General features: G+C 41.7%; 2 protein-coding genes across 9 annotated transcripts in view; both read left to right on the forward strand.

Moving 5' to 3' along the window:
* Positions 1–9,087, forward strand: part of FGD5 (FYVE, RhoGEF and PH domain containing 5) — a 169,360-nt gene extending 160,273 nt beyond the window's left edge. For all 4 annotated transcript variants that reach the window (XM_044451607.1, XM_044451605.1, XM_044451608.1 and 1 more), the window contains 4 exons: positions 937–1,067; positions 4,160–4,288; positions 5,005–5,153; positions 6,589–9,087. In XM_044451607.1, the coding sequence (XP_044307542.1) occupies positions 937–1,067; positions 4,160–4,288; positions 5,005–5,153; positions 6,589–6,625 (446 nt within the window). In that variant the 3' untranslated portion in view covers positions 6,626–9,087. The remainder of the gene's footprint in view (positions 1–936; positions 1,068–4,159; positions 4,289–5,004; positions 5,154–6,588) is intronic.
* Positions 9,088–14,653: 5,566 nt separating this feature from the next.
* NR2C2 (nuclear receptor subfamily 2 group C member 2) overlaps positions 14,654–15,376 on the forward strand; it is a 63,688-nt gene continuing 62,965 nt past the window's right edge. For 4 of the 5 annotated variants that reach the window (XR_006416690.1, XR_006416689.1, XM_044451192.1 and 1 more), the window contains exon 1: positions 14,657–15,038. The gene's annotated coding sequence lies outside the window, so the exon portion shown is untranslated. Of the gene's footprint in view, positions 15,039–15,376 lie in introns of all 5 variants that reach the window. The other variant, XM_044451194.1, reaches the window with a different exon arrangement.

Raw genomic sequence — 15,376 nt, forward strand, 5'->3', positions numbered from 1 at the left:
AGATTTTCGATTTTTTAAATTTATTATTAGAGTTATATTCTGCCTCTTTTCCTTTCAAGGAACTCAAGGTGACTTGCATCATTCTCCTCTCAATCTTATCCCTACAACAACAACCCTGTGAGGTAGGTTGGGCTGAGAGTCTGTGACTGGCCCAAAGTCACCCAGGGAGCTCCAAGGCTGAGTAGGGACTAGAACCCAGATCTCCTGAGTCCCAGAAGATCACTACACTAACATCTAGGAAAATGCCAGATGTTCCTCACTCTTTCAAAAAACGCATTGTATAAATTATTGGCAAATTGTAGAGAGGCCCTAAGAGGATGACATCATGCAAACCCCCCACAAACTTCTATGAGTAAGGGATCATGAGTACACAATAAATACCTCCTATAGAGAAACCCTGTGTGAAAAACACCTGAGTTATTTCTTTTCATGCCAGCTTGAGATGCAAAGCATCTTTGCCATTAAGTCATCAGACCAGTGGGCTTCCATTTGCTGAGTTCAAGGCAGCCTTCCCCAACCTGGTATCCTTTAAATCAGTTGCACTGCAACTCCCATCATTCCCATGGGCATTTCAGAGGAACAGATCTGGAGAGCAGTAGGTTGGGGAAGACTGTTTTGAAGGGTCAGTGTGGTGATCGTGGCGTAGCAAAATTACTTTACTTGTACCAAGTCACCGAAATTCAGAATCTCCTTCAACAACAAAATATGTTTGGCAACCTCAGGATAACTGGCTAAACTAGCCTCCCTCATGTGGTTATTGTGAAGATAAAATAAGGAAATTCATATGTAGTGTTTGAAGCCCTCTGGAGGAATGGTAGAAAAACATACTATCAGTTGTACTAAAATGCTTTGAGGTTGTATTAGATACCCAGATATATGTCAGGGCCGATTGATGTACCAGATACTCTTTTCCACTTCCCATTTCTTCCCTTACAGAGCGGCCAATAAGCATGAGCTTCCCTACAAGTTCATCCAGGTTTTCAAGCAGTGCCTTCTCTTCTGTCTTCCACAATATCCACTACTCATCCTTCAAAAGGCAAAAGAAAATCCCTTCAGCTCTTTTGGAGGTAGGAGCAAGGTGCCTGCAAAAAGGCAAGGAAACTAAAAGATGGGAGGCACATGTTAGAGGAGCAGGAGTTCAAGTTTCTGATGCTGTGTAACTAGCTGGCTCTGTGACCTCTTGTATCATAAGTGCTTACATATTATAGTCCACAATAGTATCAAATGGTAATTTTGGAATTTACATTGGTATGGAAAGTAAAAATGCCCTCCAAGGTGGGTCCTAGATCTTCTCGTACTTCCATTCGGAAATAACATTGAAAAAATCAAATCACAGAAGGACAAATTAATTTGGAAGAATAACTCTATTTTTCCCTTCCTGAATGGTAGACTATCCTATCAATTTATCCAGCTAGGTATAAATCTGTAAAAATGAATCACAGATTACTTTTGTGTGATCACAAAGGGCCAGAATTACCTATCAAATCAACCTATCCTGTTATATTAAGCTCCTAGCCAGAAGGTTACCCTGAACAGGTCCCTGTGTCCTAGGGGCAATAGATCTTCACCTTTGGTTTGAAAACCATTTTAAATCTCCTGGCAAAACTAGGTTGCGTTTGCAATGCATGTGAAGAGCATTTCCTGCCCAATATTGATGTGGGGACTGGGTCTACCTGATCTACCTGGTCCTCCTTTGATTCCCACTTGAAGAAGCATCTATTTCTAGCACTCATTCTTATGTGGTGTCAAATTTACATTTTTTTCTAATGATCTAATTGACCTAGCCCCTGAAAAATTACTTAGCAAGTTAGCAGCATATTTGTACAGATAGTAAGAAATTGAATGTGCATTGTTCATTGTTATTGTTTATTTTTAAACTGTCATGAGATGTTTAATGAATGACAGTATAGAAAAAATCAAATAAAATGAGTGGGGGGCTTCCTTAAGATTTTTTTTATCAACATTTTATTTGTGCAATGATGCATGATAATATAGTGTTATTGAACAAGCCTGTAGGAGCCTTGGAGTGCCTTTCCCTCTGCCTCAACTGTAGAAGCAGAACCAACAGCTTTTGGCTTTAAGTAACCACATCTTATTTGCCCACTTTGCACAACTGGGGGTGGTTAATAAGCCACCATAGTTTATCAGTGGTGCATCTAGGAGCATTAGCGTGATTTCCCTTGGCAGCACAGCTTCCTGTGTAGTACAAACCAAGCCAGGGGAGCTTACTGACATGTTTAGCAAGCTATCTAGGACCCATGGGCTGTTGTAGGGTTCTTAGTTTGTTAACCAAGCCCAGTTTCCATGACATGGGAAGCCACATTACTAGGAGTAATTACACTAATTCATCCCACAGGCAATGAGCATACACAGTGGAGGAAACAAGCCCCAAAGACTTCTTTCTCTTGCTGTGCTTGTGTAAATAGGTCCATTATATTTTAACTCTGGGGAACTGTGGTTAGTTCAAATAAACCAGGATCTAGCAGTATTTGTGATCCTGGCTTGTTCCACATGAAATGAATTACAGTTCTCCTAAGTTTGAATTTGAAAGGGAGCTGGGTGTAGTTTAATTCTGGATATGGAAGGTTCATAAAAACATAGAAACAGAGCGAGTCAGAAGGGTCCTCCTGGGCCATCTAGTCTGACTCCAAGCTCCAGCTGGCTCTGCTTATGACATGCCTACCATGCAGCTGTTCCTCTCCTTGAAGCTGTGACATGAATATAGGAAGCAAATGAGGCCAAATGATTCAGACATTCCAGGCAACTGGTCTGTGAGCAGCATGATCAACTTTGAAGATGGAATCAGCTCTTTTTGGTTTGGGAAGAAAGAGGGTGTTTAGTTTTGAATTAACTTCGTATCATTAAGCTGCTATCCATAATGACCAGTATTCTAACTTTGTGTCTTTTGTTATTTACTTCTGCAATCCTTTTTTTCTGTAACACAAAGCCAGCCTAGTTGATCAGGTTAACATAACAAGGACTTCTAGTTAGAAAGCCATTGTCTTGATTTGCTTGGAAGAAAGAAGAAAAGCCACAGCAGGAGATATTTGCCTCCAGCCCGCCCCCCATTACATTTTTCTCTGGACAAGCCTTTGAACCCATCCGGAGGAGTCACGGTGCCAAGAACAAGGTTGAGACTAGAGATGCCATAGCATTTTGTGAATATCCACCTCCCTGCTTTCCCTGCTTACTGGCATGACCCCCCTTTGCCCTCTACAAGGTCAGAAGCAAACCCAGAAAGCAGACACTGCAGTTCTTTCCATGACAGTTGTGAGTGGCAGGGGAGAGGAAGGGGGGGGGTGGAATCAGATGTCGAAGTCCTTCTTTCAAAATCATAGCAGTGTCTACAGCTTCAGGGTGAATCCAAGAAACCCCGTCTCTGAGCCTCCCTTCCAGGGACTATTGTATTGAATCTTTAGTGTCTTCAGCTGCTGTTTTTATTGCTTATCTGTTTTTATGGATTTTTAAAGAACATATACTTTGGTGCAAAAAGGTCCTACAATTCCCAATATTACCCAGCCAGTACAATACTTTTTTTCTGTCTAAACATGCACAAGATTGGATTGCTATTGCTTTGTGGGGGCTTATCTTATGCATAGCCTTGAAAGGGTTCCATTATTTAAAAGATGGGCTAAAAATAATAATTAATAAATGTAATTCTGCCAGCCAAACCCCATGGATAGTACCTCCTGTCTCACTGTGAGATCCTCCTTTGCCAAGTATCTTGTTTGCCTGTGTGTTTATTGAAAGTTTTCAGCACTGAGAGCCCAGTCCAATGCATGGTTATTTGGAAAACCTACTTTGTTCAATCAGGCGTAATTCCAAATAAAAACTACACAGTCTTATATGGTCTTGCTTAGTATCCTTATGTGTTAGAGAGATGGGAAAAGGAAACATGCAGGTAGGTCTGATTCTATAGTGCCTAAAGATTGCAGGACAAAAGATTTTGGACACAACTTCTAAGGAGTTTAAAAGTTCCATATAGTTACAGACCAATTTGCTTTAATTGTTGTAACCAGCATGAATGTTTCTTTGGAAAATACTGAAAAATCCAAAGGGAAAGCTATTTAAACTGGAGGAGAGGATGGTATTGGTGATCTAAATCAGTCTATTGCATTCCAAGGCATTTGTGGTCATGAGGTCTTTGGTTCATCTACAGGTGGCCGCTTCAGGGGAAGGTTCTTCCATCAGTGGCTACCTCAGCAGGTGCAAGAGGGGGAAAAGGCACTGGAAGAAGCTGTGGTTTGTTATAAAGGGCAAAGTGCTGTACACCTACACAGCAAATGAGGTAAGGCCTGTCATGCAAGGGAGTGTTCTTCAGCTGCTGCAAGGTCCTGCTTCACATGATGCAGAGAACTGTACCCCTCTCTTGCTTTGGCCCACGGGGTATAAAGCAAGCAAGTGAAAGGCCACAGTGAGAAGAAGCATGCCACTGCCTGCTCGCTCACTGGTTTTCTACTGGGCAGGCCAGCCAAAAGGATGAGGAAACAGAGCAACAGCAGCTGGCAGCAGTGACAGGGAACCGTAGGCTGAGTGGAGGGTTCAGTCGGGGTGACTTGCCGAAGAGCTCCCTGAAACCTGGAACAGGCACTGCTATCCCCTAAAATACTTTTACCTATTTTAAACATGTAGCCCCATGCATACGTAAGGCAGCAAAGGGTCCTTTCTCTCTGCCTAAACATGCATGGAGGAATGTTGTCCATGGGGTTGTGAAGGGTCAGACACAAGTAGGGACTAAACAACAAAACATGCATAGGATTGTGCTGCAAGGCACTTTCTATTCATGAAAATAGTGCACTGACTTCTCATCAGATGGGTAAGTCCCAAAAGTATCAGCTGAGCACAATTTGTTTATATTCCGCTAGCAAGCAGAGGAGTCCAGATGAGGAGTTGGAGTCCCTGCTGTATGTTCATGCAATAGAGATTCTCTTCCAAAGAGCACATATTTCTGTATGTAGCGTTCCCTCCCACTAAAACCCCTTTACCCTTCTGCACTGATTCCAGGATAAAGTCGCCACAGAGAGTTTGCCTTTGCTGGGCTTCACAATTGTCCCAGAAAAGGAAGACAGAAATATGGATGCAGTTTTCCATCTTTACCACAAGCAAACTCTGTTTTATAGCTTCCGAGCAGAGGATAACAATTCAGCACAGAGGTACTGGGTGTTGACCTGCCATAATAACATACTAACCACTAAAAAAGTGTGTGCACTGCTTCTCACTCTGCTAATGCGCTCACTTTATAAATGCCAAATGCTGCTAAACAGACATACTGCTTTTGCATAAACCTTAATTAGTGCCAGCTTTAACTCAAACAATCCAGCAAGCATTAACCCAGAAACAAAATTTGCATGGCCAAGTCAAGCCAAGATTTCCGCAGTGGTTTTCATTGATGAGCTGCAGACAGGGAAGCTTTGTGAAGCCAAATAAATTTCTGCTTAAGTGACTGGAAGTCGCTCACCATAAACACCCATGTTAGAAGCAATGCATCTTACATTTTTCAGTCTTGTGAACACGCCGACAATATTCCTGCTGTACTGGAATATATGTAGAAACACAAGATAATAAAGTCATGATAGGTTGATTCCCTACCTACCCATGCTTTTTTGGATTTCAAGACCTGTGATGCATGCAGCTAAGCCCATGCATTGATATAAAGGAGGGAATTCCCACTTAAATGTACATGGGATTTTAGCTTACCATTGCTTGGCATGTACATTATTAAAGATGCAATTGTATGCATGTTTGGAAAGGAAGAAAAGCGCTACAGTTCCCAGAATTCCCTAGGTAGCTATGATGACTAGGGAATGCTTTGTGTTGCTCGTCTTCCCTTCTCACATGCATAGGATTGTGTCCTAATTTGTGTTTGCACAGGTAAGGACACTGAATCATATGAAGTGATACTATAGTGGAAAATGTATCATATTTATTCATTTTTCAATCTGTATCCTGCCTTTTTCCTATAAAGGGCTCAAGGCAGCTTACATCATTCTCCTCCTCCATCTAATCCCCACAACAACAACCCTGTGAGGTAGGTTAGGCTGAGAGTCTGTGACTGGCCCAAGGTCACTCAGTTGGCTCCATGGCTGAGTGGGGACTAGAACCCAGATCGCCTGAGTCCCAGTCCCATGCTCTTAACCACTACACCACACTGGCTCTCATATGTCTTACTCTAGTTGAGAATTGTTTGTATTTTACTTGCATATTTAAAAAAATAAAGCACATTAGAAGATACAAGCAAGAGGCTTGCCATGCAATCCTTTACAAACCTTCTTGAGTTAGGTTTATTCTCAGGTAAGTTCATATAGGACTGCAGCCTGAAACTTTGTATCTTTCCAAACGCATTATACTACATCCACAAAATTTTATTATATGATAGGAAAGTTTGGAAGGTATTTGGCTTCCACATCATAACAAAGATAATGAAAAAGCAATGGTAAAAACTGAACAAGGTTCCCACAATCCTCAAAATCAGGCTTTTTAAAAAACAGACATGCCAGTTATGCGATTCTCTGTGGGTTTTTTTTTTTTTTTTTGCAGACTTAAGTAGAGATACACAGTTAGACTTACGATTCTTCCTTTTTTTTAAAGATGGATTGAAGCCATGGAGGAAGCATCTGTGTTATAGCATCATCCAAGTGGACTTTGAATGAACCCATTTATACTTGCAACAGCCCTCTTTGCTGGAAGAAACAGTGTATATATTCCACTCTGAGTAAACATACTGGAAAACACTTGTACAAGACTATTTTTCCTCTTTCCTCAAACTTACTTCCATGCAGATGGAAAATTTATGGCCTCTTTTCTATCTTTGCAAGTTCATTTTCCACTGTATTGCTCTCCCATTTGATACAGCTGCATCATATTCTGAAGATGTAGAATCAGTCTAGCTATTCTTTCTAAAAGATATGCTTATTTCATAGTAACTGATTCAGTTTTACTTCTGAAGAGCATTGCCAGCTTGTCAGTCATAAAATGCAGCACCCTAAATTTTACAAGACATATAAAATTCCCCCCCTTTTTTGCCCAAAGAGGCATGGACCGCTAGCCTATTTACATTACTAAGATGAAGTAGTGCTATGCTTACTTGAATTGCTGCTATATAAAGTGTGTGAAAATACAGAGTCCAACAGTATTTCAGTGGTAAGAACACAAGACAGTAATTCAACTTTAATTTACATAATTTTTGGAAAGAGGTTATTTCTTTGGTGGAGTCATTAATGCATTGCAGTAGGGCTAATGGGGCAGGATAAAAATCTAAATCTAAAAATAAAATTGCAAAATCCAACCCAATCTTTATCAAGACAGCACCAGTTTCCACTTAATTTATTGTAAACCTACAGTTTTGTTCAAACTGGTTTACCTAGTGTTATATCCTTGAAAAGCCAAGGGAACAAGATGTTACTTTATATATCTTATTACTAAAATATTCTTTATCAAAAGTTGGTGTTGTCTCATTATTTCAGGGCAAAAGGCACTTAACTATACTGGCTATTGAGTAGGAAAGCCAGTAGGAATTTTCCCAAACCTTTTCAGAAATTTGCCTCTTTCTTGAGGCAACTCTTTCTGCTTAGTAGTTGCTTATACCACATCCAACTCAAGGCGGCTAGCTGGGATCCCATGTAATCTGCCAGCTAGGCCAAGGCAAGTACGCTGTGGCCACTGCTGCTGCTTCCTCTTCTAGCAGAGCGTATATTAAGGGCTGGCAGAAGTCATAGCACCTAACCATGCCCCCCCCCCATGGAAATGTACGCTTGCCTTCTGTGTGCTGCTCACACTGTGGCAGTGGATAGTAAGGTGGCATCCTGTTCTTTGAATGCTCATAAGTTTGGTCTTCAGTTTTTTCTTTCTGTCATCACATTGCATCAGCCAAGGATAGTAGTAGGACCTATCTAGATGTATTATGACAGATCCAAGTAACACGGGCAGTTAACAATTAAATTAAGACCTCCTCCAACTGCTTTAGAAAAGCCCAACACTTTCCCTCTTGTTTAGAGAAGCTTTAATATAGCTTCTCTACGCTTGAATATAGCCTTCTCTTTCATAAGGAAAGTCCGCATCAGGTTTAAGGCTATAGGGCCATAGAAAATACCAGAACAAATCCAGAAACTGTGTCATTGAACCAAAGCATCTGTGGACCATCTTACCTGAAAGGGTTTTACACCCAAATAAGAAAAAAAAATGGTATTGCACTGCAGTGATTTAGCCTTGATCCAAAACACTTGTAGTGATGGATTTGCAAGACTGCCTAGGCATGAAAACCTGATTATGATGGGACCTTAGTGGCAGCATTTACAACCTGTGATATCAGTATCACTTGGTATCTTTCAGCGAACAGATATTTTCATTTATTTTTAAAAGTTGAAAATTTCAGATGTACAGTAAAATACCTTTTTGTGAAATAACCATATTTATATTGTGTGCCATGATTTGAACTGCTAATTAAACTTTTGACTGGGTTAGATCCTCTTGTTTGTATAAAAGTTTACATTTATTCAAATGAAATACTCAATTATTTGTTTTATTTCAAGAATGTATATGGCTTGGAGGGAAAATGGTTGTACTGTTTTGTTATTTCAGTATTAGTTTTTTCCATTTTATGAGGCACAGGAAGTGTGCAAGGATGAGATATCAAAATGCAACTTTAGCATTCATCTTAAAGTAATGTTCAGTATTCAGTCATGTTTCAGGTTACAAATTTGGCCTTGCTAATGTTACACTGTTGTTATAGAAGGGGACTGAAGGAAAAGAGGCCAAAAAATAAAATAAAATAAAAATGCACAGACAGGAGCAGAATGTGAAATACCAAGTGTAAGTAAGTAATGAAGACTACAGTCCTGTACCCACTTATGTGGGATAAGTCCCACTGAACTCTACTTCCACGTAGACATGTATATGATTGCACTGTACGAAATGTTTAAAAATAAACATGCACGACAGAATAACAGTATTATATTGGTGCTCGCATTTAACTGTTGTTGTATTAAGTCTACAGAAAAACTACTACTCAAATTTTGTTGCAAAAATAGAGTAACTATTCATCTTTTGTTTTAAGAAATATTAAAAAATAAAGATACCAGGTCCATAGGAGTTTGTTACTATTTCTTTTGGATTTTGTATCAGTATTACTACATTGTTCCTGTCTATGACATTTATTTTGCTGGGGGAAAGGGCTGGCCAACAAATATCGCAACCCATTCTACAGCTCCGCCAAGTCCTCATTTAAAACTCAGGGACAGAATGATGTAACAAGATAATCCTTCAAGTATAAAGGGGAAATCACTGCCATTTCCATTATAAACTGAAAACCTTCCATTATATCTGAATCTGCAACTTCATGGTGGTGAAGAATATTCTCCCCATCCCTATACACCTAATGGGGAAGCTAAACCCTTCCTAGAAAATGCATATTGAACTGACTTGTGTTCATAAGCTTACTCCTACATTGCTTACGGAAAAGGTACTCAGTGAAAACCAGGTAGTAAGAAATTCAGGTAGTAGGAAACAGTGTCCTGCTAGGCCTGAGCATAGCTTATAAAACATCTTTGTTCCAGCATGTACAGTAGGAATATTTAGACACTAAGATTAACACCTCTTATCCATGGCTAGTGTCAGTATCTGCTTGCATAGCTTGGAATCTACATACTTGCCATCTAGGATTCAGATGAACAGGACATCAGCACACTTGATGGATAAAGTCATACTGATCTACCCTGACATGGACTCCAGCACAGTTCAGGTAGCTGTTAATTTTGACAATGGCCTGATCAGTAGGCTTTTGATTCTTTTCAGCCAGTGGACTTGAGATGGATGAAGCCCTCTGTAGAGGGCTCTCATTGGTCTGCATAACCCTTGCCCATTCGGCTAATTAAATCAGCTGGGACAGGATCAGCCATATGGCTGAAAGAAGCAATGAATGCTTTAATGTTTTTAATAAAGTAATAAAGATTTAATCTTTAATAAAAATTAAAGCAACAATGAACACTTGACCTAACATCCAAGAGGCAGATTACTGTGAGGCCCCATAGCTTGTTTTATGGCAAGAGTTGGCAATGTTTCTATTATTTTACATTAGCTTTTGAGCAGGGCTTTATAATAGCAATGAGCAGACAGCAGTTAAACCAGTGCACCATTCTTTTCATTTGTGTCATGTTCTACTAGTCAGGTTTTCCCACTTAGCTGACTGAAACAGCTGCTGCTAGTGACAGCTGAAGGAAGAAGAATCTTCATGAGGGAGGTCTTTGGCAGGGCTGGTGGAAAATATATCTGCCAACTAAGGATAATCTTCCATAGGGTGGGTTCGTGCCTTTCAGGATTCATGTTTGATATAATGGCTTACTAACTGAGGTTTGAAGAAGTCAGAATTTGTTAAGCTCAGACACAGCAAGAAATTCAAGCTTGCTGCTAAGCAGAATAGATGTTTTAAATCTCCAACCCCTATAAACTAAGAGGAGAGGGAATGAAGCCTGAGGCTCCTAACCATCCCTAGTTTTGAACCAAGACAATCAGTGAGCAATCCTATGGCTTCTATATGGCATCCAGAGGGCCTTAGGGTAATTCAGATTCCAGTTCCAAAGTTGGAAGCCCAACTGTGACCTTGCAGCTGATGATCCATACTCAGCACTCACTCACAGGCAGCGTATAAATAACTTTGCCAACTGCTCCTCCAAATTGGAAAAATCAAGCTCAGAGAGGGGGTAAAGGGAATGTTTGCTGAGAGGAACATAGAAGTGATCAGGGCCACCAGGGTACAAGCTATACAGATGGTACTCCTCTTTCCCCTTCTCTCTAAAGTGCTTAGGCTAGACAGTAGGAAATGGTGGTCCACCTAAATACAGTGTGGGAATTGTGGGGAGGCAGAGAGAAGACTGTGCCTTTCCTCCTGCTCTACACTAATGCTCTGCCTTCCATGGCTGGAATCCTAGCTTGGAGCTCAAAAGGTATTTCCAGCTTATCCTGTGCCTCCCCACCAATGTTGACCGGCTAAACGATCATGTCTCAAGCATCTTTCAGGACAATGATTTTCTTTAAAATACCAACAAAATCTGAGGACAGCTTTTAACCCAAAGCCAAGTCCTATCTTAGCTAGGTCCTATATATCTTACTCAGTGCCACCACGGTTCTTGGCAGATCTAATTTGTTGACAATGAAAATAAGAATGTCTTGTTGCTTTTAGACTGCTTGTAAAAGCATTTATGTGCCATGTTGTGATTGATGAAAATAAAATTATTGTGGTTTGTGTGGTCTAAACATGCATAGGATTGTACCCTTAATGTGATTTACATGTTACATTCTGTAGACATTTTTCTTGGAGTACTTGCAAAAAATTTCAAAATAGCATGCACTTCTGGTACATTGTTTAAATTTAAGGAAAAAACAGAAGTGAAAAATCTTAACTTTTTTTTATTAGCTGCTTTATTTTTACAACTCAAAGAACTGTGCATGATACACTGACCACAGCCCATCAGTTTCAATAATTCTAACTCTCTTGCACGAGTATTATTAGGGCCACCTTCAGTTTCACAGCCACTACTAACAGTTCTGTTTCACACTGATAAATGTAGTTCAGCAATATAAGTGTATTTTCTCACCTACTTGCAATTAGGAATAATCACCTAAAAAGCATTAATTACAACCTTGAAACCACCAAGTTTTTCTAATTGGCAGCCGTTCATTGTTAACAAATTTACAAAATGGCAGTGTTTTAAACAGGAAAAGAAAGCACTTAAAAAAACTTCAGAATGATTTCCATGTTGAAGTTTCACATCAAAAACCACTGGCTGTGGTTTTGATTTTTTTAAATATTATGATTGTTTTTAATGTCAATCAGATCTACAGAATATTGCAGAATACCCTCACAAAAGGCAGTTTTAAATTTTTATAGAGCAACTTCAAGTCCACAGTGTTTGTGGGCCATTTCTTTGTTGCAATTCTTTTTTGCAATTGGATCCATTTTCAGGGCTCCTTAGTAAGAGTAATTATAATTCAAAGAATGAGTTCCCATTTGCCAAATCTATGTCATAAAGATGCTCGAACAGGGTTTTCAATTACCCACAAAACTTTGCAATGGACATTCTAGAAGAATACTCTCTGGAGATTAATTCTTGAATCTTTTCCAGTCAGAATCCTGTGATCCACAAGCACTGCACACATTGTTTTAGAACAGTTTAATCAAACCTGATAAAAATATAGATCACAAATCACAATGAGCTGATTCTCATGAAATGACAGCCAACCCTTGTATAACTCATGGTTATTCAAGCCTTGTGAAATCCTCACACACAGGTTTACACAGCATAATCCTTGAGTGGGGACTGGATATGTAACCCAGTTCCTGCAGATACATCAGGTTAAATAGTTCACAACATAGCATGCCTCAACATTCTTAATGCATTCTTACTGTTTACTGAATGGCATTGAACAAAAATGTAAACAGCAAGGTTTAAAGTTCTAACTTTCCAGGTTGTGTGTTGAATTCTTTGACATTTTAGACAAGCCTAACAAAGGTATCAGTGGATACATTTGGTGGCTTTGGCTTTTTTGTAAAAATATTCATCCTATTCATAAATAGAAGCATTATCAGGTAGCTTTCAAAGTCCCAATGCTTCACAAGTGCCCACTGGTGCCAACCCCAACCAGCTGTTACTGAGCAGCAACAACCGCTACCACCTCCTGAAACTCTCTGGGAGGGCCTGGGCCATGCTCAGTGATGTGGAATTTCCAGAAGACCCAGAAAAATGTACATAATTTTTTTAATGTTTAATTAAATGTGCTTCAATTACTTTATTTACCAACACACATCCTCAGTAAGAAAAGTTCATAAATAGAACTAAAATGTAATTTATGTCCATTTTATGTGCAGTATAAATACACATAAAATTTTCCTCATAACTACAAAATATTTGAACTTAAGTATTTGCTTAAGGAAAAAATAAATTCACTACACAATATAGTTTAAACGTTATATAACCTATATTCAAACACATCCAAAGCTTTATGTAGAAACTATTTTATTGGAATATTTGTAAAAATGTAGAGACATCCTTACATATATGTTTGTTTTATACATCACTCTCAGTTTTGGCTTTCCTTCAGCTTGTTACATAAGAATGTTAGCAACAGAGAACAAATACAGCATGAATAAGGCTGGTCCAGACCCAACTTCATTGTGCTCAGAAAGGGGTTGTCATAATTTATTTTTGTCACTCGTGGACAACTGAGCACTGTTAATACTTAACACTGAGGTTTGTTAATACTTGACTTAGAATAACTTAGAAGAATTCATATATGTAGCCCATCTAGCATGACTGCAGTACAACAACCCAACTATAGATTCCACAGAAAAATAGAGTATTGGAAAAATTTCTGCTTCACCTCACTGGCCTATACTCCACATTGCTGCTCCCTGTGCTAGCAGGTAACCCACCACCATACTACTCAGGAAGAAAGCCCAGTTAAGCAAGAAGTAGTGACTTCCAGGAAGAACTGCCACCTTCTCTTTCTCTGCATAAGCCCAGTGAAGTGGTTAAGGCCTAGCAGGGCTGCTCAAAGGGAATGACTGAGTAGGTGAACTGACTATATCTGCCAGAGTCCAGTTCTTCCTATTACACAGCCTGTGGGGCACACAAGGCTGCAAAAATTGAACCAGACATAACCCTGCCTCACTTATCCACCTGTGCTCTCCCTTTGCCGGGCAGTGCAGACCAGGCCCAGCTCCCTGCAGGAGCACAAATCTTCTTTTTATGCCCTAATTCTCCCTGCTGTATTTCAGAAAGAGAGACTAAAACAGCTGCCCTTCTTTCTTTCTGCTTCCTTACGTTTTCAACAGCATGCAATGAGGACTGCACCCAGCACAGCTGTTCACTAAGGAATCTTTAAATATTTTATTTACTTCTAACACTTATGTATTGCTCCACAACTACATAGATTCCAGTGCAGTTAACAGAAAAAGGTAACATTAAAAATTTAAAAGTGTATCAATAAAAACAGACTATCAAGACTACCTTGATCCCACTACCCAGAGAAAAATGGTGCTGGAAGAGAACCAGTAGTTCTCTTCCGTTTCTTACTTTGTCTGGACAAAACACGTAGGGTCCAGGACTGCAGCCAGTAAGCAGCCAAGGGAAAATGGCAGTGGATGCTCCTCAAGGGAACTAATCATCCCTAACAAATGACAGAGAAGCCCCACGAGCAAGCCTCCTTGCACGAGTACTCACCTTCACCTTTTTCTATCACCCTCCAGGCGGCGGGAGCATCAGAAATGTGATGCTGACAGCCGCCGCCATAACTTCGGGTTTACAGTTACTGTCCCATGCACCTGAATAGAACAACTCTAAGCAGGCCCGAGGCTGTACATAAAGCACAACCCGGGATCCACTGCCCATAAAGACGAGCGCCGCTTATCCCTCTCGAACTGATTCAGCGCGAAAGCGGTCGCCTTCGAGGCGGTCGCGCTCTCCTACTCAACCGGCGTCTATTCGTGCGCCCAGCTAACGGCGCAAAGCCTCGGGCCCTGCGCGGCGTCCACTGCAGAAGGAGCGCCAGGCGGAGCGCGCGCCGCCCGCTCTGCCCTCGGGACGGCGGCGGCGGTTGGATGGAGCGGGCGCCGCGCGAGCGTCAAGGCCACCCCAGGTAGCCCCTCCCTCTCCTCTGCCGTTTCCCCTGCTACGGCCCCGCCTCATTAGGCGGAGGGGGGTGGGGAAGAGATGGAGGGGGCCGCTGCCGGCGTAATGCTAGGAAGAGGAAACGGGGCGACGCTCCCAGGCGGCCACGGCGGCGACTGCTGCACTTGGCAGGGTCACGAACTCTGACCTTTCACCAGGAGCGCCAACCTTTCCCCCCTTCTTCCCAAACAAACAGTCACATCCCCGCCGCCTCCCCCGCCTCCGTGCGGAATACTTTAACCCCTTGGGCGCCGCTCCTCCACCTCCCTCTTCCCCGGTTCTTGCCGGGCGCGGTGGGGGAGGGAAGGACCCAATCCAGGCCCGGCTGGAGCGCTCCGAAGTGGCCACCGCCGGGTTCGCTTGGCGCCAAGTCCCGAGGTAAATAAGCGTGCAGCTTTCCTTATGCGAGCCGGCGGCGCGGTTCGGTTTGCGGGGAGCATATTCTCTCAGGCTCCGTGGTTGCAGCGGGGACGGGCGGACGGGAGTGTGGAGTAAGCGGAGCGTACGGTCGGGCGTGTGTCTGTGTGTCGAGAGCACCTGGCGGGGGCCGGGCGGGTGCGGCGTCTTTCTTTCCTTCGTTCCCGGGGGCGACTGTGGCCGCGATGCTGCCGAACGAGACCAGCAGCGAGCGAGTGAGGGAGGAAGGAAGATGGAGTCTGAGCGGGCGGAGGCAGTGGCTTGAACCCGACCCTTTTACCTTTGCCACCGGGAGGGCG

Source organism: Varanus komodoensis, unplaced genomic scaffold (genome assembly GCF_004798865.1).
Source record: "Varanus komodoensis strain SLA01 unplaced genomic scaffold, ASM479886v1 scaffold6_2, whole genome shotgun sequence".
NCBI classification, from domain to species: Eukaryota; Metazoa; Chordata; class Lepidosauria; order Squamata; family Varanidae; genus Varanus; species Varanus komodoensis.